The sequence below is a fragment of the Octodon degus genome, unplaced genomic scaffold, assembly GCF_000260255.1.
Source record: "Octodon degus isolate 3935 unplaced genomic scaffold, OctDeg1.0 scaffold00219, whole genome shotgun sequence".
NCBI lineage: Eukaryota > Metazoa > Chordata > Mammalia > Rodentia > Octodontidae > Octodon > Octodon degus.
The window spans coordinates 733,636-754,400 of NW_004524795.1; the positions used below are offsets into that span (position 1 = coordinate 733,636).

The 20,765-nt window shown below is 49.9% G+C and overlaps 1 protein-coding gene across 10 annotated transcripts in view; it reads right to left on the reverse strand.

The window, feature by feature from the left end:
* Gas7 (growth arrest specific 7) overlaps positions 1–20,765 on the reverse strand; it is a 245,170-nt gene that overhangs the window by 12,987 nt on the left and 211,418 nt on the right. For all 10 annotated transcript variants that reach the window (XM_004645164.2, XM_023705409.1, XM_023705407.1 and 7 more), the window contains 5 exons: positions 17,319–17,408; positions 14,155–14,270; positions 11,487–11,561; positions 5,335–5,413; positions 339–467 (listed from right to left, as the gene is read on the reverse strand). In XM_004645164.2, the coding sequence (XP_004645221.1) occupies positions 339–467; positions 5,335–5,413; positions 11,487–11,561; positions 14,155–14,270; positions 17,319–17,408 (489 nt within the window). The remainder of the gene's footprint in view (positions 1–338; positions 468–5,334; positions 5,414–11,486; positions 11,562–14,154; positions 14,271–17,318; positions 17,409–20,765) is intronic.

Here is a 20,765-nt window from a genome sequence, read left to right on the forward strand (position 1 = left end):
CGGAAGGGGTGACTTGGTCGTCATTAGGGAATCTGCAGGTGAAGCCCTGGCACAGCGGCACGCTGGGCTCTGTGGCCACAGAGAAAAGGGCTGCTGGTCTCAGGTGCTCCCAGAGGTGCCGCTGCACCCGATCCTCTCCTTGCTTCCATTGGCTCTCAGGCCACAGGAAGAGGCTCCTACCTGTCCCATGGAGGGGTGGGAGTTCTCGGATAGGGGCTAGAGACTTGGATCTCCTCCCGCCTTCCACCACACAAGGCCCCTCCACAGTCTCAGCACACACCCTCTTCCCGTGGAAGCTGCCAGACCTGCACCTATCCAGCACAGCCCTGGCCTCTCACCTTCTCCACCGAGGCATAGCGGCTGGCAAGCTGCTTGCGGAGGTCCGCGATGTGGTGGTCACACTTTTTCATGTCTTTCTTGAAGTTCTCTCGGAAGTTCATCAGGGGCTTCTCTACCTCACTGTGGAGCTGTGGAGGAGGGTGGAGAGGACACGTTCAGGGGCCTGGGCATCAGGGAAGGAGAAGATGGGCTGAGGCCTGGCTGAACAGGAAGACTGGACATGAGGGACGAGTTATCCCATCTCAGTTTATAGCGATGGGGTGAAGGGTGAGGGTGCACAGCACGGCCACCCCCCATCAGTAACTCCTTCCTCCTCTAAGCTTCTGCAGCTGCCTCTCTTAAAATTTTTATTTAAAAACTTTTGTTGTATATATTTATGGTGCATTTCACAAAATGTTTTGAAATACACTCACATATCATTTAGCGATCATGCTGTTCTAGGCAACATGGTTGGGAGATTTTGTCATCATTTGAACATCACGGAGTGTACTCCTCAGACTAAAATGGAGATGCAGTCACTGGGCAACATAAGCTTGAGGGGCCCTCACTGTACATGGCCTGCCACTGCCAGGAATGTCCTTAGGCAGCCACTCGCTGCCAGCATAGTATACACGGTGTTATGGAGAAATCTGGCTGAGTAACAAATATGCAACCTCTACAGTTATTTATGTCCACAGCCTCTTGCACGCTTTTTAAATTAATTTTATTTTTTTTAAGTATTTGGTTGTTACATGGTCTCACTACACAGCTCAGACTCACAGGGATCCTCCTGTTTTCAGCCTCCCCAGTGCTGGGATTACAGGTGTGCGCCACCACACCCAGACTCTGTGGCTGCCTCAGCCTGCCCTGGGGGCTGGACCAGCATTGCATGTGGTGCTGGGGATAGAACTGCAGTCCCTGCACTTGCCTAATCTTGCCTAACCAGATGCTTTAGTCTGCTCAGCTATCTCGCCGGCCCCCGACTTGCACGGCTTTACTTGGCTTTCCCTCTCTTACTTTCCAACCTGACAGCTTTCTGGAGACTGAAGTCATGTCACCTGTCTATGTCCCCAAGCACGTATTATAGTGACTGCTGCATGGAGCTCAATAAGTAACTGTGGGCAGGCTGTCATTTCATTAGTTGATCTCTGATCATTTCTATTTATTGATCATCTGCTGTGTCCAGGTTCCTGGAATACAAAACTGATATGGACATCATCTAAGCCTCGGTAAACTCGTGCTGGGAACTGCTGGAGCTCCCCAGCGCAGCCTCCACCTGTCCTGGCGGTGTCTGCAGGAGTATGGTGTGGCTTGCCTGGATAGATGACACCCCAGCTTGGAGACTGTGAATCCCCTCTTCTCCTCCTCCCTAGGCTCCTGCAGCATTGTCTTTTTCTGTGGTGACCACAGGAACTTAAGGACTCTTATATGGAGCAACTGACTTAGATATGGAAGTACCACATGGTCAGGGCCACGTCCAAGTGATCACATCTCGCTGTAGTGTCCATCCTGAGCTGGGGCAGGACAGGTGACCCCTTACTACTTATACAGAGTATGACATTTCAGTGCCCAATTCCCTGGGTGACAAGAAGATAATTTTGCTGTTGAAACACCATCATAAACTAACAGAAAACTGGTTATCCAGATGCCCCATGTCTCCTGAAACTGGCTGTGAATGGTTCTTATTTTATTTACCCCCCCAACCATCCTCATGTAGGAAAACATCCCCATCTGCTGGAAGTTTATAAAATACCACTTGAGTTCTCCTAAGTAGAAATTTCTTTCCCATTACCACGGCTTGAATGTGTCCCCTAAGTTTCATGAATGAAAAACTTCATTCTCAAATTCATATGTCAACAGTTTTGGGAGATGGGACCTGTGGTTTGTAGTGGATTAGATGAAGTCAAGGGGCGGGACCCCTGGGATAAGACAGGTGGCTTTGAAACAAGAGACCTGAGCTGACTCACACTGGCTCTGTCTCATCACATGATGTTGTCTACCACCTTCAGAAACAGCAGGGCCCCTCACCAGATGCTGACCTCTGGATCTTGGCCTTCCGGGTTCCACCGCTGTGATCAACCTACACTTCTATTCTTTACGAAGTACTCAGCTCTAGTATCCAGCTATAGCCAAAGACAAAAGACTAAGACACGGTGATCTGGATCAGGCACTTGCCGGGTGGGAGGAGCTGCATAACTTAGCTGCCATGGGAACCAGCTCCTCGCTGGGGTCTGTGAGGGTTCATTCATCCTGCTGGTTCAGAAACGCTGGGATCTGTTGCTAAGGGGCTGGAAAGCAAATGCTTCCAGGGCTCTATGTATCAAGGTCAGCTTCTCACCAGGGAGGTTCCTGGGTACCTCCGGATCTGTCGCATGGGAGATGCCCAGAAATCTGCCAGGATACTGAAAGGTTTCCCCAAATGCTAAATGACATTCTGGAAACATCATGCTACTAGATAGCAGAAATGATTCAATTCCCAGGATAAAAGGCCACCTCTCTCTATATATACACTATTTTTTTTTAAAGACATGAATATTTTTCCTTTAAAAGAGCTGATTTAAATAAAAGAGTTGGCTTAGTATGTTTTAATACTCACCCCTAGCTTGTAAGCATCTTTGCCTACTGAGGGAATCAGAATTCCGGGACATGTGTCTTTCTTTGTGGACAAGGGACGAGTCTGACCTGCACTGGATGGACCAGCCTTCGGGGCAGATGTTTCCTTTCCAAAGCTCTGCTCTTTTCACTTCCTCTATTTTTGCATCACACACAAAAACGGGTAGAATAAATTCCAAGTTGGAAGAACTTTAAAGACCGTCTAGTCGGACTAGAGGGTTTTCACATGGTGGGTGGCTAGGAGTTGTGAAATCCACTTCGTGGGTCAGGGCCAGCTTCTAGTGAGAATGGACCAGGCTTGGAAAGAAAATGTCACAGTGCATTTTAGAAAGAGAAGCAGCGCTGTGTCATGACAGGCTGGCTTTGGGTGTGTACATGTGTGACCATCTGTGAACAGACATGGAGTACATGTGCCTGGGTTTGTGTGTTCCGGGTGACCACATGAAGTGCATTCCTGTGGACAACAGGCATGTTGAAAGCCACTGATCTGTCCAAAGTCTTCTTTTCACACATGAAGAAAGAGAACTGCATGGGGCTATATGGTCTGCCCAAGATTAGAAAGCTTGTTAGCAGGACTGAGCTAAAACTCCCCGCCCAGCCTCCTCCACGGCCCAGAATCTTCTGACTGAATGCGCAGCTCCAATGCATGCTTAGAGATTCTCCCATCAGAAGGAATTTTTCTATTTTCCCTTTTTCTACTTGAGTCAGGGACAACTTTCTTTGAATTTAGCAATCTCATTTCTTTAGCAACCTGTTGCTATTAGCTGGGAAGATTATTGTTTTTTAAAAAATGCACTTCTTAAAGAGAAGTTTTATCCTTGACACTGGAGGTGAAGAATGGAATTTCAATCAGCCTTTTGGAGCAGGTATGAAAATGGGTTTTGTGCACAGGGGGCCTTATTACCCATAAATCCCTGGAGTCCTTTCTTCTCAAGGAATTGCCAGGAGGCTACCAGGCTGCCTCTGTGATGCTCTGAGGCGACCGGCACTGCTGGCCAGGCTAGAAGCACAGAGGCTCCTGTGGAAAAGCCTGTTATTGCTTTTATGCAATTATTCTTCACAAGCCATCTGAGGGCTACCTGGCGCTGTCTGTACCACCTCCCAAACATGGTGAAAAACAGCACAAGCCTGCTCAGGGCAGCCTGTCCCCTGCTGTAGGCCCTCCCTGGGGACAGAGTGCATTTCAGGAGCAGGGTTCTATAGTTCTGTTTGTTTATGACATAGGGGATGGAACCCAGGGCTTTGCATACTAGCAAGCATCCTGACACTGAACAGCACCCCCAGTTTCAGGGTCCGGTGTTTTTAGATGTTGCTGGTCTGTTGGGGATGGGGTGAAGTCAAACACAGGTCTAGGGATCCAGCATGCTATTTGTTTCTCTCTCCTCTGCTTCTTCCCTGGCTGAATCCACACAGCGGTATGGCCAGGGCTGTACTTTAATCTCTCTCCTTTGTCATTTATGAAATGGGGTTGCTGTCACGCATGGTGGTTGATAAATCCAAGCGATGAATTACATCCTGTACACTTCCTCAATCACTACCGCAAGTACCTGCTAAACAGTGTCAGCAATCAGAATTAGGGATCCGCCTAAATGCCAGCAAGATTCCCAGAAACCCAGCAGGCAAAGCATCCGGAGGCTCACAGATCTGGCTCCTGAACCATTCATCTCCTCAACCACTGGAGAGCCAGCCACTGCAGCAAACAGCACTGCCCGGAGTTCGGACAGAGGGAGACCTTAGGGGGACACTGCCCATGCGCTGCAGCTTAAGTGTAACTTGCTGCTTCATTGAGCACAGGAAGGACAGCAATCATGCAGTCCCTTCTCTGCCAGGGCTTGAGTAGTAATTTGCTCATGAAGGACTTGGAATATTGAGGGGAGTGTGCTATAGGAGCTGCAAATTCTCACTTCTGAGTGTCGACACGATCTTGGGCTCTCAGTCCTTTAGAAGGAGGAGCTGGTAATAGCACCATTCTCTCTCCCACTCCTGCTCTTTACAAAGCTCTCTCATCCCACAGGCCATGTGACTTTCTCCATAGCAAGAAAGTATTCTTTGTAAAGAATACAGGCTTATGCAGAACCAGCTCTGGAAGTTGGGAAGGCCAAGATCCAGAGGTTAGCATCTGGTGAGGGCCTCTGCTGTTTCTGGAGGTAGTGGACAACATCATGTAGCAAGACAGAGCCAGTATGTGTCAGCTCAGGTCTCTTCTTACAAAGCCTCCTGTCTCATCCCATGACTTCATCTAACCCACTACAGACCACAGGTCCCACCTCCCAATACTATCGATGACATGAATTTGAGAACAAAGCTTTCTGTGTATGGAAACTGACAAACACCACAAGCTGGAGAGACCGTCCTATGCCGGGTATCAGTGCATCCCTGTGTGTGCCAGAAGAAAGGGGTTACCTTGGCAGAGAACTTGAGGTGAACTTCCGCTTCATCTGCAAGGCTCTTCTTCACCTGGGCCCAGGCTTCTCCCAGGGAGCTGCAACAGAAAAGAGACTCTCAACTAGGGGGCCCAGGGAGGGCCGTGTCAACCTCAGACCCAAAGCCGCAGCCCTTCCTAACATGGGAGGGTGGTCTCAACCCCACGTCTTGGGTGAGGTGTAGACCACCCATGGTTTTGAATTTGGATGGGGCAGAGGCCAGGTACCAAGCATCCACAGAGCTGAATTGAGTTACCAGAGCCACAGAGAGTCACCTCAGCTTTGTTAGGGACAGGGTTATAGTTCAGTGGCCCAGCGCCTGCTGGCAATCACGAGACCCTGAGTTCAATTTCCAGTATCAAGAAGAAAAAAGTGGGCTGGAGAGATAGCTTGGTGGTCTAAGTGCCTATCTGGCAAGTGCAAGGACCTAAGTTCAATCCTTGGTACCGCATGCCATGCCGGCCCTGAAATCCCGGGTATGTCACGCATGGTGGTGCACACCTGTAATCCCTGTGCTGGGCAGGCTGAGACAGGAGGATAACTATGAGTCCGAGCTATGTAGTAAGACCCTGTACCAAACAATTAAATAAATAAGTAAATTTTTAAAAAGAAAAAGAAAAAAAAAATCCTTGCTCTGTTAACTAGGGGAATAAACCATAGAAGAATAAACCAGGCTGGGAAGCAGAGGAAATATGCAGAATCCAGAGGCTCGCAGGACTGAGGGGTGTGCCAGAAGCGAGGGCCTTGACCCCTGGTTATGACTGTCCCCAACACCTTCCATCACCACTCCAGGCCTGCTGGTGAAGGGTGCCAATGACTGCTGGAAATGCTGACAGTTCAAGAACTGGAAATAAATTCATTTTCAGGGAGAAGCCCTTCTCAAACAGGAGGTACCTAGCAACCACAAGGACATCTCCAGCACTGGGGCTTCCAGGAGAGGCTTCGATAGGCCGTGGCCTCGGGACATCACATGCACAGCTCTGCAAGGAGAAGCCCCCACCCCACCCTGGAAGAGAGACTCCCCTAGAGCATGGCTTCTGGGCTGTATACCTAGCCCTGCTCACAGCTTGTAGGACAGGAGCCACGTCCCCTGAGCTAAATCACCTGTCCACTCCAAAGAAAGGGGCTTCAAGCAGAAGACTCGGCCTGCGGGTCCAGCACGCTGAAAGGAAAGCCCTTACAAACCGCAGTCTCTATTATCTGAAACTCGGTGACCATTCAAAACGATGCCCATGTCTCCTGTTCCTGACCCCTTCAGCCAATCAGTAAACCCAGGCTGAAAGTTTAGTTGACTTAATTTCATCAAAAAGCTGCTTCCTCCAGAGAATTCATTAAACTTGAGTGGCAAAAGCTGATTAAGACAGCTGGCTGTGATGGGTTCCAAGCCCAGAGGCCAGCCAGCAGCTAAGAATTATCCAACAAAGCAGAATGATCGCTCTGATCGCAGTCCAGGCCTGCCTGATGGGGCTGCTGGCTCAGGCCATGGCGGGTGTTTACTGGAAACAACCAATGGACTTTTATCTAGGAGTCGGGCAGCAAAGAAAACCTCCCGGGCGGGCGGCTATCAGTGCAGGCTGGGAGTGAGTCTGCAGCAACTCAAGCTGTTGACATCTGCCTTGGCCTAAGTGGCCTGGGCTCCCAGAAGCTGCTCCTAGACTGTGCAGGCCTTCTGGGCAGGCTGGTGATCACCTGATTTTGCAGGTGGGGGAAGGCCCAGGTGGGGAGGGGCACAAGCAGCCATGCAGTTACACAGATCAGTGGAACGGAGCACAAAGTCATGGTTTGACTGAGTCCCCACAAAACCCATATTGCAACCTTAATGCTCAATGGGACAGCACTAAAAGACAAGGGACCTTTGAGACACTAGGCCAAGAGCCATCCTCATGAAGGGACAGAGGTTCACAATGAAATGGCCATGGGCTGGCTCCCTTGAAATGTGATGCCCTGTCATTTGCAACACAGCAAGAAGGCCCTCACTACATGCCAATCCCCAGTCATGGTCCTGCCAGCAGCTAGAACTGTAAGAAATTTCTTACAAGTTTCCCAGATGGTGGAATTCTCTTATGGACTAAGACACAGCATGACACAGATGTGGCTCCCTGACATCCAGTAAAGTTCTCATTAGGGTATTTCAATGGGGGAAAGGCTGGGCTCCCCTCCTTCTCTCTGTTTTTCAGTGCTGGGGATGGAACTTAGTGTCTTATGCATGCTAGGCGAGTGCTCTGCTACTGAACTACACTCCCGCCCTCTGACAGACTTTCTAACAGAGATAACCTTATATCTAGATGGAAGGGAAGAATCTTGGCTCTTGCCTCTTGCCATACACACAAATAATCTCAAGGTGGATTCCATCTCTAAAGTGGAAGTGCACACCAGACACGGCTTACAGTGGCTGTCTGAGGGGGTGGCGAGGGGTTTTACCCCTGTGGATGAACAACACTGCAGCTGCAGGAAGTCCAAAGAAGAGCTGAAGAGGCCAAACAAAGGCCCTTGGAGGGCAAAACAGTTTCTTCTACAGAGCTGGAGTCCACTGTCAGCAGAATACAGGGGAAACAACCAGCCAGAGTCATGCATGGTTGCCCAACAACCTTAGCTCAGGGGTTAGGAAGGACAGGGAAAAACACTGTCTCCACGAGGAGGCTTTCACCTCCAGGCGGGAATCCCTGGGGGTAGAGCATGGGGGGTAGAGTGCAGTGTTCCTGACACACAGGAGGGCTCCTCTGCGCCAAGGCAGTCCCCAGACACTGCCCCTCTCCAGGATTCCAAGCCCTTTGAGCCACTTCACAATGTGTAGAAACATCCGCTAAGCTCTGCTAACGTGTGCAGTGAATATATGCATTCTGAATTACTCAGAAACAAAATAATTATAGAAAATTTTAGAAGAAACTCCCTTTTAGAAATTCTTTCATTCAGTCAGGTCTAGTGCGCAACTATAATCCCAGCACTCTGGGAGAGAGAGGAAGGAGGATCACAAGTTCAAGTCCAGCAAGTCAGTGTGACCCTATTTCAAAATAAATAAAATTATAAAGGTGTTGAGGGTGGGGCTTAATTGCAAAGGCCCTGGGTTCAATCCCTAGTACCAAAAAAAAAAAAAAAAAAAAACCTCCTTCTCTCATTTGAAGATAGTATGTCATAGCAGTGTCTATATACAAAAACAGAATTCTATACCAACATAGAGTTTGAGGCACACAAAATCAAGATGAATATTGTCATCAAAATTGCTAACCAGGAAAGACCACAGTCCCATTTCCCTTCCACACAAGAGTGGAACACCAAATGCAGAAATAATCTAATTCTGTGTGTCCACCAGCACCCACACTTCTGTGAATGTAATCCCGATGATGCTCGGGTTACACACAGCTCCACTCAAGCCCTCTCCATTAGCATCTTCCTAGGCCGGCCCTGACTGCTTGGCTCCAGCACGGCACTTTGCAACTTTTCAAGATAGACTGGGTTAAAGGTCCCAAGCCGTGCATAAATGCAAAATATCACCACGGAGCACTGTGTGGACAGGGCGCGGTGTTCCAGCTGAGCACTTGCTGGTAGGAGTGTGCAAAGGGAGAGTCACTGTGTGTGTGTGTGTGTGTGTGTGTGTGTGTGACGGACGGCTGCACACATGGACAGGTGAGTGGTGAGTGTGTGCACGTGAGCTCGTGCGTGTGTCTCTGTGTCTGTACGTGCATGTGTGCTCAGCGTGGTGGTGCGGGCCTGGCATGTGGAGCTGGGCCGCTCGGGTGAGGAGCATATGCGTGTGTGTTGGCAGGACACAGTGTCCTTGGCAGCAACCCAGCCCGAGGAGGTGGAAGCCGCAGACTCTAGAGCAGCACAGTGGTTGCAGGGCACAGGGATCCTCAGGAAAACTCCTCTGCAGACAGTGGGGGCTGCATCCCACGCGCCCTCTCCCGGCTCCAATGAACATAAAACCACTGTGGAGCAGAAGGGACCAAGACCTTACTAACCCCACTTATGCCTGGGAGAGACACTGGCCCTGTTGGGCCACCTGGTGGTGTGTGGCTGACTTGGCTGCTGAAAGCCATTTGGGGGGAGGGAGAGGGGGTGGGAGGGGAAAAAGGGAGGGGAGAGGGAGGGGGGGGAGGAGGAGGAGGAGGAGGAGGAGGAGACGGCGGTGGCTTGGCTGTACAGTCAGCCCCTGTAGAGGCCTTAAGCAAAGCCACACTCGTATGGTGAAATTTCTGTCCCATGAGGGATTTCAGGCCATGAAAGCAGATTTGTATTTTCCTAACATCACAGCTCTGATAACACAGCCATCCTTTGACAGAGACATCTTCCTTCTCAGGGATCACTGCTCCTCATAGGAGGAATTAAAAACACAGGGTGGGCCTGAGAGGAAGGTGTGAATAGAGAGAGGTCCCCTGGGGATCTTTCTAATTCTAACTTCTGAGAATCTTCACTGTTATTGTTATTGTGGTGAAACTCACGTAACGTAAAATCAACCAAGTTAATGCAACACAACTGATCCGGCAGCACTCAGGAAATCCACACTTGCGCAACACCCCCACCTGCTTCCAAAACCCTTCCATCACCCCATCCTCAAATGAGAGTCTGTGTTATCCTCCCCTGACAAATTCAGATGTTAAAGCCTTTATTTGGGTTGGGGCATTTAAGTCAGTAATTCAGGTGAAAATAAGACCACTTCTTAAGGCGGGGCTGCTGTCAAGAATATAAAGGTTAATCATGGGCCCCTAATCTGATAGGATTAATGTCCCTATAAGAAGGAACAGAATACGCTATGTCTCGCTGCCCAGAACTCACACAGGTTGTACCATGACAAGGTGGCCATCTATAACCCAAGAGCCGAACCCTCACTAGAACCCAGCCCTGCTCATACTTTGATCTGGGATGACCAGCCTCCAGAACTACGGGAAAACAATCAATGCTTGCCAATCTGTAGTGCTCATTATAGCAGCCACTGAAGACCAATACACACCCTTAAAGGAAATAAGCGCTCATCATGCTATCAGTCCCCAGACCCCACTCCCTCAATGCCTTGGTAACTATCACTTTGCCATCTGTCTTGTCTCCACGGCTTTGCGTATTCTAGATGCTTCATACAAATGGAATCATACACTTTGTGACCTTTTCCCATTTCACTCCTTTCACTTAGCATAAAGTTTTTAGGGTTTGTCCAGACAGCAGTGTGCATGAACATTCCAGTCTTCTGTACTGCTAAACAACACTGCCTACAAATATCTATGGATATCCACTGGGCATGAGGCACAATTTGTATTTCCACATATTTTGATGACATTTGGATGGTTTCCACCTATGTTCATTGGACACAGGACTGCTCTGGATGTGCTTGTTTGGCTCCCTGTTGTCATTTCTCTTGGATATAAACCTAGAAAGGAATATCTGGGTCATGCAATAAGTCTCAGCTGAGCTTTCTGAGGTCCTGTCAGACTGCTGTTCACAGTGGCTGTGTCATTTAGCACACTTGCCAATGGCGCATGGGGCTGAGATACAGTAGAGAAGACTGCAGTCTCTCTTCCACTAGGAATTCTTCTGTGGCTAGAAGAATCAGGCTGAGTGTTTCCCAATCCAGGCCTCATCCACAGAAGTCTAGACTATCATGGCAGGGGTGCAGGGAGCCTGGGCCTCATGCCCCATAGAGCTGTAAGGGGCTGATATGAACTCTTTTCAGACTTGGCTTCCTCCCTCCAGCCTACCCTCCCAGAAGCCATGTTCTGGGTGGGTGTAGCCAACCTATGAGGGGACTGGGGCCCCTGATACACTGCAGCACTTGGCTGGTAGCACAGAGTCCCAAGAGAGAAGACAATGTGGAGATGTCCTCCTGGAGCACTGACGCCTATACATCAAGCCACAGGCACCAACTGAAGCTATGAGCACCCACCTGAACCAAGAACATGCACCTTGAGTTATAAACACCCATTTTGAACCATGAATACCTGCCTTGAGCCACGGGCACCACATTAAGTCATCAAGAACCACATGGTGCTGGGAGGAGGCAACCTGAGCGCAGAGCCCACCTGGGGCCAGGTCTACGCAGAGTTTCCCACTGAAAGAGGGTCTATGCCAGTGGTCAGTGGTGAGTGGAAAAGGATCACTTCTCCTCAGTGTCCTCTGGCCCCTCACCACTGTTCTCCAACTCACCCTTCTTCTTGTGCAGCCAGGGAATTCTGAGAGAGCTTAGCTAAGTTCTTTGCATATTCTTCTTCAATCTTTATCCTGTAAAGGGAGAAAGCATACCACTTGGGCTCTCCACTGCTAGCCCGTGGTTCCGATTTGCCACCCTGCCACACAGAAACTGTGTAAAGGAACCCAGTAGGCCACAATAGATCATAAACCCTGAGCACATGTGACTTCCATCTGTCTGCCAGACTCAGGAGGTGTTTAACACTTATTGAATAAATGAATGAAACTCCTCAGACTTCCATCTCTTCATCTGTGTGGGGAGATATTTCTGCCTGTCTCCACACTATGAAAGTGAGCCATGTCATTTGCACAGCTTTGAGCACAAGGCTGGATGCATAAGAGCCCTCCTATGAATGAATGCAGCGTGGCATGGTCCAGCAGGGATACCCAGTGTGTTCTCTGTCCCTTCCAGTCCAGAACTTTGGGTTCAGGTGCTCTAGGGTGGCCTTAGCCTCTCAGAAGCAAGAACAGAACATCTCTCATGGTCTCCATCGCCAAAGCCTCTAATTGCCAAGTATTATTAAGGGCATGGGTATTTCCATGGAAACCAGATAGTGCCCAGAACTGCAGCTCAATTCTATTTCCCCGGAGAGGGCTACTGCCTTGGATACAGCTTCCATCAGGCAGGCCTCGACTCACTCTCAGAGCCACTGAGTGGGGATTGTTGGTGTAATCGGGCACATTATGTTAGGTGCGCCACCAAAGGCGATGTTTCCCTGCTAAGTGCTCCTTTGGGTGTGGTAGGAGGCAGAAGATTTGTACTTAGCACAACCAGCGCCAGCCGGGAACTGGTACATGTGCTACCCGTGCGAGCACAGGCCATGGACCCTAGAGAGCCCCTGGTGTGGGGAGAAGAAAAGCTCTGAGAGCCGAGGGCTGCAGAGCTTGCTCCCGGCTTGCTCAGGCAGCCATCCGCAAAGGGTGCAGTGACACAAACAGGGTGATGACCGAGGCCCAGTGCCAGCATCTTGAATAATAACTGGTGTAGGACTGGCTGCAGAAACATGCAATGCTCATCTTCCTCCTCCTGCTTTATGTTCTTGCCTCCACCTCTGGCCAGTATTGTGGCTCTCCAGAGCTTACCACTGACTTACCTCTCACCTCTGCCGCTTCCTCCCCATTCCCTCTGGTTTCACCTCCAGCCCTCCCCAGGAGGACCTGGACTCTATCCCCAGACCATGGCCAAGATCTTTAGAAACAGGTTAGCCATGCCATGATGTCAACGGTGGGCAGCAGGTGCAGGTAGTGTGTGCGCCATCTGCCTCTTGGCTGCCATCTCTGGAGCCAGCTTGTGTCACTTCCACCCATGGTCCAACCTCCAGGCACACTCCCTCCTCTGCACCTGCCCACTCACCTCTTCTATTTTTTATTTTTTGGTGGTACCAGGAATTGAGCTCAGGACCTTGAGCTTGCCAGACAAACACTTATTCCACTGAGCTATCTCTCCAGCCCCACTCCCTCACCTCTTATAGCTCAGAAAGGCCTTTCCCCCCATGGGGCCCCAAGGTAAACTGAGGAAAGATCCTGAAATCTGCATTTGCTTGGAGAGGACCACGTATTTGCTGCCATAACGCCATGATGGGTGTAAACCACACACATGGTCAGGCTTTGGCTCAGACCACCCTGTCATATTTGCCTGCTTTATCATTGTGTTTTCTTGCACCTGAACAACGCAGCCTTCCAATTTCCCACCAGCTTAATGGGACATAAAACAAAGATTTGATTATACAAATAGAAAATTGGCCTCCTAAGGAAAAGGGTGCTTTAGAATGCCAAAGCATTATTACCTGATTATTGTTGTTATAATGAAAAGAATTGTTTTTCAAAGACATTGTCATTTGCTATGAGTATTGGTAGCAGGCCTTGGAAACTAGTTGGAAAATTGTGCTCACAGGCATGTGTGCAGGTGTGCAGGTGCATAGCTGAGTGTGCACTTAGCAGATTCCCAGGATGTGGAGAGAGAGAAAGAAGGTGGAGCAAGGATTTCTGTTCTGTCCTGTTCTGTTTTGTTTAGTGTAGTTTTACTTATTTCTGTTGGGCTGAATTTATTGTTTCTTTATCTATGTTCCCAAGCTCTTCAGTCAAGTTACTGCTATAATCTTTTGTGATGGGAGATGCTTTCATATCCTTTGGCCTGGGACAGTTTTGGTTCATAGATGAACTGAAAGGTGCCATTCCTCTCCCAGTAAGGGGCAGGGATTCAAATGAAGGCAAGGTAGGCAGTAGTGGAGCAGAGCCATCTGTGAGGGAATTACAAGGGGTGATGAAGACTGTAGGAAACTGGGAACCTGTGTCCTGCCCACACGGTAGCTGCCTCTTGGCTCCAGCCAACTGCCGCATGTGGAGTCCATCCCTACAGTGCTGTGTTCTCAACAGGTGCTAGGTGTCCTGATTGTAATGTAAAAATCTCCCAGTATTTTTTATTTTAAATCTTTACGAATGCTAGATAGGCCAAAGCTATACACCAGATCTGTCCTGGGGCCAGGCACCTGGGACTCCAGTCTTACTCTCCCCTTAGCACCATCCAGGTGGATGTGGGCTGTTGGGTCTTTCTGTTGACTTCCTGAGGAGAGGTTGAGGTGAGCCCTGCAGCCAGTGCCCAGAGCTGGCAGGATCCAGGCCTTACCTTTCCCTGATGAATTCAGACATCTCTTTCTGCATCTGTTTGCCTTTCAGTTGCTTCTGGAGCAGCAGTTCAAAGCCAGCCACTGTGCCATTACCCTGGGGGTCCTTCTTATCCGCCTAGGAAGGAAACAGAACTATCTGGTGTCTGGAGCCAGGGACAAGGACACACAGGGAAGTGAGAGCCCAGAAAGGCCCCAGGTTTGCCTGGCAACCCTGACCCCAGCTGAGGACGTCTGGAGTGGTGGTCTGTACCATATGTCCTGCAGCCCAGGCTGCTGATGCACTTTCTGACACCTCCGAGGCCCAACCTGTCCTCGGCACTCATGCGTCAGGAATCTTAGTCCCCCGCAGGAACCTGCTGAGGTGGGTTAGGAGGGCTCTGTCTTCTGGGATGGGTTAAGGCTGTTTCTACGGCAACCCCACCGCTGTACATGCAGTGTGGCCCCGCTGGCTCTCTCTTGCCTGATCCTCTCTGCCACGCGCTGACGTGGCAGGCAGACCCTCACCACATGCCGGCACCCTGGCTGCAATGGCCCAGCCTCCACCACTCTGAGCCAGGTTTCTGTCTGTGACACATTACTCTGTCTCAGGTGTGCTGTGACAGTGGTGCACAGCAGACTGACATTGATGTATAAGCTCTGGAGTTGCTGCCACCCTGCCACCCCCAGGCCCAGTCCCCTTACTGCTTCCAGCCTCTGGATAAGAAGAAGAGCAAGCAGCCACAACCCAGGCTCTCCTGCTCGGTGGTGGCAGATCCATAGCACACGTGGTGCTGTGCTTATAAGACAAAAGACATTAATGCATAAGTTGCTTTTTCTAAACTAAAGCCCAGTATTCAGGTTTCTTTGCAATAAACAAGTGGGTTCTGGGTTGCAGTCACAGAAGGCCCAGGACTTCTGATGGATGGCTCCTGCAGCTATCTCAACCTCCTGGGAATCCTGCCCTTCCCATTTGAAGCTGGGAGAGTTTGTGAGTGACCCTGGGGCCAGATGCCTCCACCCTTCATGCCATCCTGTCTTCAACCAGGTTTCTATACTTGGGACTCAGGCAGTAACATCCTCTTATACACAGTCATAAAAAGTTATGGCCTAAAAAAATAAAAAGATCCTAGGGGTTGCTGAGGAGAAACTGGATTGGAGGGGAGTCGGTAGAAAATGATTGGCTGGCAGGACTAAAAATCTGACAGAGTGACCTCGGATAGTCCTAGATTCATCTCTGACTGTGCTTCTTTACCTGAAAAGTAGGAAGATCCTGAGATAATCCCCTAGAGTCGCTGTGGCATAAAGGATATATATAAATGACACATGGGCATTTCAGAATATATGCTACCTGCTCAGCCGAGCTCTAAGAAGTAAATACACAGTGCCCATCATCAGTAACTTAGAATAAACAGCAAGACATAAGGAAGATGGCCAAGTCATGAAATGGGACAGTAGGACTCAGCTCATTTTGCAAGCAAATATTCCTAAAATTCCAAACTGAAGGCCAGACCTGGTGTTGTACACTTATAGACACAGTCCTTGGGAGGCTGAGGCAGGAGGACTGCTGCAAGTTCGCGGCCAGCCTGGGCTACACAATGAGTTAAGGGCAGCCTGAACTGCATGGTGACACCAAAAGAAATGATGTTTGGTTTTACCTGTGCTTCCTTAAGCACCTGGACACCTTTCCTGTCCTTCCCTACCTGCCACACATCCTGGCATCTCTCTCCATAAGGCTGTGCTGCTGGACAGCCCACTTACAGCTGTCCTAGGTCCCTGGCTGTCACCTGGATTAAGCAGCATTCTCCTGCTCGCAGCCTCTCCCCATGGGGAACCTGAGGTTATGTATTTCAATACTTAATGGAAGGACTTACGATAAGCTCCCAGTATTACAGAGAACATTGTTGCTCAGAACAATGCCCCAGTGTCCCCAAAGACCCAGGTTCCCATCTCTGCTCAGCCACGAGGTCCTTTGAATCCTAGCCCCTGCCCCTTGTTACCATGCCCTTGCGAAAGAAATGGGCCACATCTCTAGGACCCCTTTTGGATCAGACATCTAGAATGAAGAAAAGAAAGGGGATGTGGAGGTTTGCAGAGAACCCTACTTACAAGTCGAGCTATAAAGGGTTTTCTAGATACCTCCGGGTCCTGTTCAAAGCAGTGTCCCTTCCTTTGTGGTCTTGACCTCTGAAGCCTCTGCCACAGTTATTTAAAAAATTATTCACTTTAGGGCCAGGGATATAGCTCAGCAGTATAAGCATCTGCCTGGCAAGCACAAAGTCCCAAGTTTGATCCCTGATACAGGGGGTAAAAAGACTTTAATGGGGACAAAATGCAAATAATATAAAATTCTACCATTGAAGCGTGCACATCAATGGCACTGAGCACATCACACGTTTGTGCATCTATGCCTGCCACAGAGCCTTTTTCAAGCTGCAAAAATTGTAAGTCTGTGCCCATTAAGCAACACGCAAACATCTGGAGCAGATGGAGATCTCCAGGGATCCTTGCACACAACCTCCTCATGACGGTGATGGAACAGCGAGGCTCGAGAAGGTGAAGATCCAATCCAAGGCTGCTTGCATCAGAGACAAACAAGCCTAGAGCCTAGTTCTGTTTCCTGAAGCTAATTTCTAGTCTCCTGCCCTTATTGAGCATTAAAGATAGTGACCCTCCCGCCTCCCGAACTCTGGTACGCTTTGGGGTTGCCATGAGCAAAACTCCTGCTCATTCTGAGGCCTGAGAAACGGTCTGCACTCCAGAGGCATCCCATTCCCATCTCAGATGCCAAACTGACGGGCAGGGCTTTGGGCTTCTATAGGAGAGATCTGGGCTAGGCAGATAGCTCAGCAGTCTCAGTGCCTACCTGGCAAGCACAAGGACCTGGGTTCGATCCCTAGCACCACATGCTGCGCCAGCCCTGCCCCTCAGGTGTGCTAAACCAGCCACCAAGTCCAACTGTGGTGGCACAAGCCTATAATCCCAGTGCTAGGGAGGCTGAAACAGGAGGATCACTACGAGTCTGAGCTGTGTAGCGAGATCCTGCACCAGATTCATAAATTCAAAACAAAATAAAACAAAATAGCAGAGGTCTCTCTACTTTGAGCTCAAGGTCCCTCCTGCTCCTCCCCGAGATGCACACTTGGTCATGAGGGCCATAGTGTGGGGAAACTGAGGCACTACTTACCCAGAAATAGTCGCAGTAGCTCCACTCTGTCGGCTTCAGCAACTGCTGTTCAGGCATTGTGTCTGGGTGAGGGAAGGTCACGCAGTTTATCTGTGGGGCAGAGAAGAGGAGGGGAACAATTGTTTGAGGATGAAGAATAGAAGAGGCCTTTTTCCTTGGGCAGATCAGTAATGAGGCTTCCCTTTGGGCCAGCTTGATGGACAGCACTGGGTTTTTCCTAAGCTTTGAATCCAATATTTCAAATAAAGGAAATGGGTGTACACACACACACACACACACACACACACACACACACACACACACACCAGCAATGAGGAGCTGCTGCGAGGTCTCTGGAGGGTGCCTTCATAGGCTCTATCCCTCTGCAAACATCTAGATCCTTCAATCTGGCAACTGCGCCTCTGAGAGTCTGCGCCCCAGATGAGCTGCCCGTGCGTGCAGGGACGCACGCTTATGGCTTTCTACAGCACTACCTGTGACAGCAAAGGCTAGACCAGAGCACTCCTTTGCCCACCCAGGGGGACGGGCAGAAAGAATACAAAACAGGCCAGCATCCAGGAAGTTGTAAAATAAAATGCTTATGTACTGAAAAGGAAAGTATACCAGGAAGTGTTGTCAGGTGAAAAGGAAGTGGGTGCTGGGTCTGTAGCTCAGTGACAGAGTGGTAGTCTAGCGTGTCAAGGCCCTGGATTCAATTGTCGGCACAGGAGAAAAAAAGGGGGGACAAGTAAAGAAAAGTCAGATGTAGAACAGCATTACTGCGTGCCTCTACTTGCATGAAAAGCTGAAAGTAGGAGCACATTTGGTTATTTCTGAAGGGTATATTTCTGGAAGATGAGAAGCATGATTTGATCCAAGAAAGGGGCAGTGGGATGGAAGGGTGGAGTGACCCTGAATAAGCAAGGGTCGCAGGCGAGAGGTTATCTCTGACACGTTTGTATTCTATGAACACCAACAGCTTCAGGTCACGAGCCCAGGTGCCTGCTTGGGGATGGTCCATGCCAGGGAAAGTCCAGAGCCATTTCTGGGTTGTCTCGGACTTTTTTCTATCCAGTATGCTCAAGGTGCTCCCTGCCTGTCCTCACTCTGTGACAGTGGCTTCAGCGTTGCTCCTGCTGATGTGGCTTCTCGAGCCTGAGCCTCCTCTCCCCGACCCTAAAACATCTGCTGAGGTGGAAGGTGGAGGCTAAGGGCAAGAGCCTTGGGTCAACTCCTGAGGGTCTGGGGACCTCATGCAAGCCTGTGAGGGGCCTACACATCACAGGAGCTGCAACCTGATCTCAGTGCAGCAAAACTCTGCTGCGAACAGGAGCTGGGGACCGCAGAGTCATGGACAAGGACAAGGAGCCCAGCATGGCCGAACTATGCAATGGCTGGGGGATACTCAGTGTCAGGTTTCCATGCGAAGTCTCATGATTCTTGAGTATAAGCAATTAACACAAGGGTTAGGATATTAATAAGCTTAAGTCCTCACAGACTTCGTTAGCAGAGTCAGGCCTAGGGACCTTCAGATGTGACCTCGGGCTTAGTGGTTTGAAGGTGGGTGGAAGTCAGCCCAGTATCCACCTCACCCCACCCTCACTGCAGCATTCCAGTGCAGGTTCTACTTGGAGTGTGGGGAGGAGAGGCCAGAAGTCCCTGCCAGAGGGTGGAACCCCTCCCCCTGGATGCTGATAGTGGGTGAGATGAGGTGGGGACCCTGCCCTGGAGAGAAATGTGACACGGTGACACAGTGGGATGCAGGATGGGAAGGACCCAACCCCTGGTCTGGGGAGTTCCCAAGGCTGGGGACTTCCCCTTGAGCTGCACGAGGTGACCCTGGCTAGCAGTGGCCAGCTGGGTGGGGGGTGTGGCCTCCATGCCCAGCCTCAGGATGTGGGCTCCCCAAGCCCTTGGGAGTGAGAGCACCATGGTATGATCACTGGTGAGTGTCTCCTTCAAGGCCTCAACGACCCCACTGCAGGGAGACGTGCAAGCCAATCGCAACAACAGAGGACCTACTTGCAACTTTTACATATGCCTTCTTTTTGTGTTCCAGGTATTCTTTGTATAGTAAATGATGGTGGTGATCATATTCCATCTTTATTTTGCTTCCAATGGGGCCTGTGACAATTTCAACCAAATGTGATGATACAAGAGCTATGACATTAAGGTACACTGGGTATGAAGAATTATGGAACTAGCAGACTGAAGGTATAGTTGTCCCTTGGTAGCTGGGAGGACTGGGTCCAGGAGCCCTGTGGATGTCTAAATTCCTGATGTACCGGTCTCATATCAAATGGCATAGTGTTTGCATATAACCTAGGTACAAGGGGCCGGGGAGATGGCTCAGTGGAATAAGCACTTCCCTGGCAAGTGCAAGGGCTTGAGGTCAATCCCCTGTTCCACCAAAAAAAAACCCCAAAACAAAACAAACAATCCCCCAGTATACTTTAAATCCCTAGGTTATTTATACTACCTAATATGATATAAATACTATGCATACAGTTATTATATTATATGGTTTAGGCAAAAACAATAAGAAAGTGATTGTATAAGTTTGGAACAGGTGCAATTTTTGAACATTTTCACCCCATAGATGGTTGAATCCATAAAGGCAGAATGCACAGGCCCAGAAGCAGGGTGTAAATGCCTTTCACAGTGCCTGTGTTCTATCCCTCACTCTCCCCTTTCTTCTTTCCTCATTCAAACAGCCCTTGGCCTTGACCTCTCAGGGAGGAAACAGGAGCTTTACAAAGAGAGGAGGCAGCTGGGCCAGAGGTGGCCAGGAGGGAAGAAGTGGGTCCTGTTCTGCCTTCTCCAGCGTCCTGCCTTAGGGAATCCACCTCGAGAAGGATGCCACTCCTCACCCCATGAAGGCAGCTCCGTTTGCCTGAAGTGGAGTTGATACTAGGGGTGGATGACACCAGGGGCAGCCCTTCAGTGGTGGATCACCTGGCTCTAAGCCCAGGCATCTGAAAGGCAGATATTGAGAGAAAGGCAGGGGAGCCTTGCAAAGCCCCAGCCAGGCCCTGCTCCCCGAGGCCGAGTGTGCCCGAGTGACCTCGAGGGGCTGCTGAAGTGTGGACTGCTTGGGCCCGCTCATAGAGTTTCTGATTTAGGAGTTCTGAGTGTGAACTGTGCTCCCAGGTAAGGATGACAGTCCAAGGATCACACTGTGGAAAGTGGCAACCCTGCAACAGGATGGAGCCCAGCCCAGAGTCCACCACTGGCCACCACAATGGAAGACACAATAGTGCATGGGCCCCGATCCTACATGGTCTTCCCCAGAGATACCTATGTCAGGGACTGGAAAGTTCAGGTGTAGAAAGCGAGGGTCCCTCAAAGGGCTCTGTAGTAACCACCATAGAAGAGCTGGTGTCCTTGGGGGAAAGGAAGGTAGGGAAGGTTGAAGACTCATCTTTTTTGTTGTTTTGGCCACTCTTTGAAGACACTCATTCTGGGAAT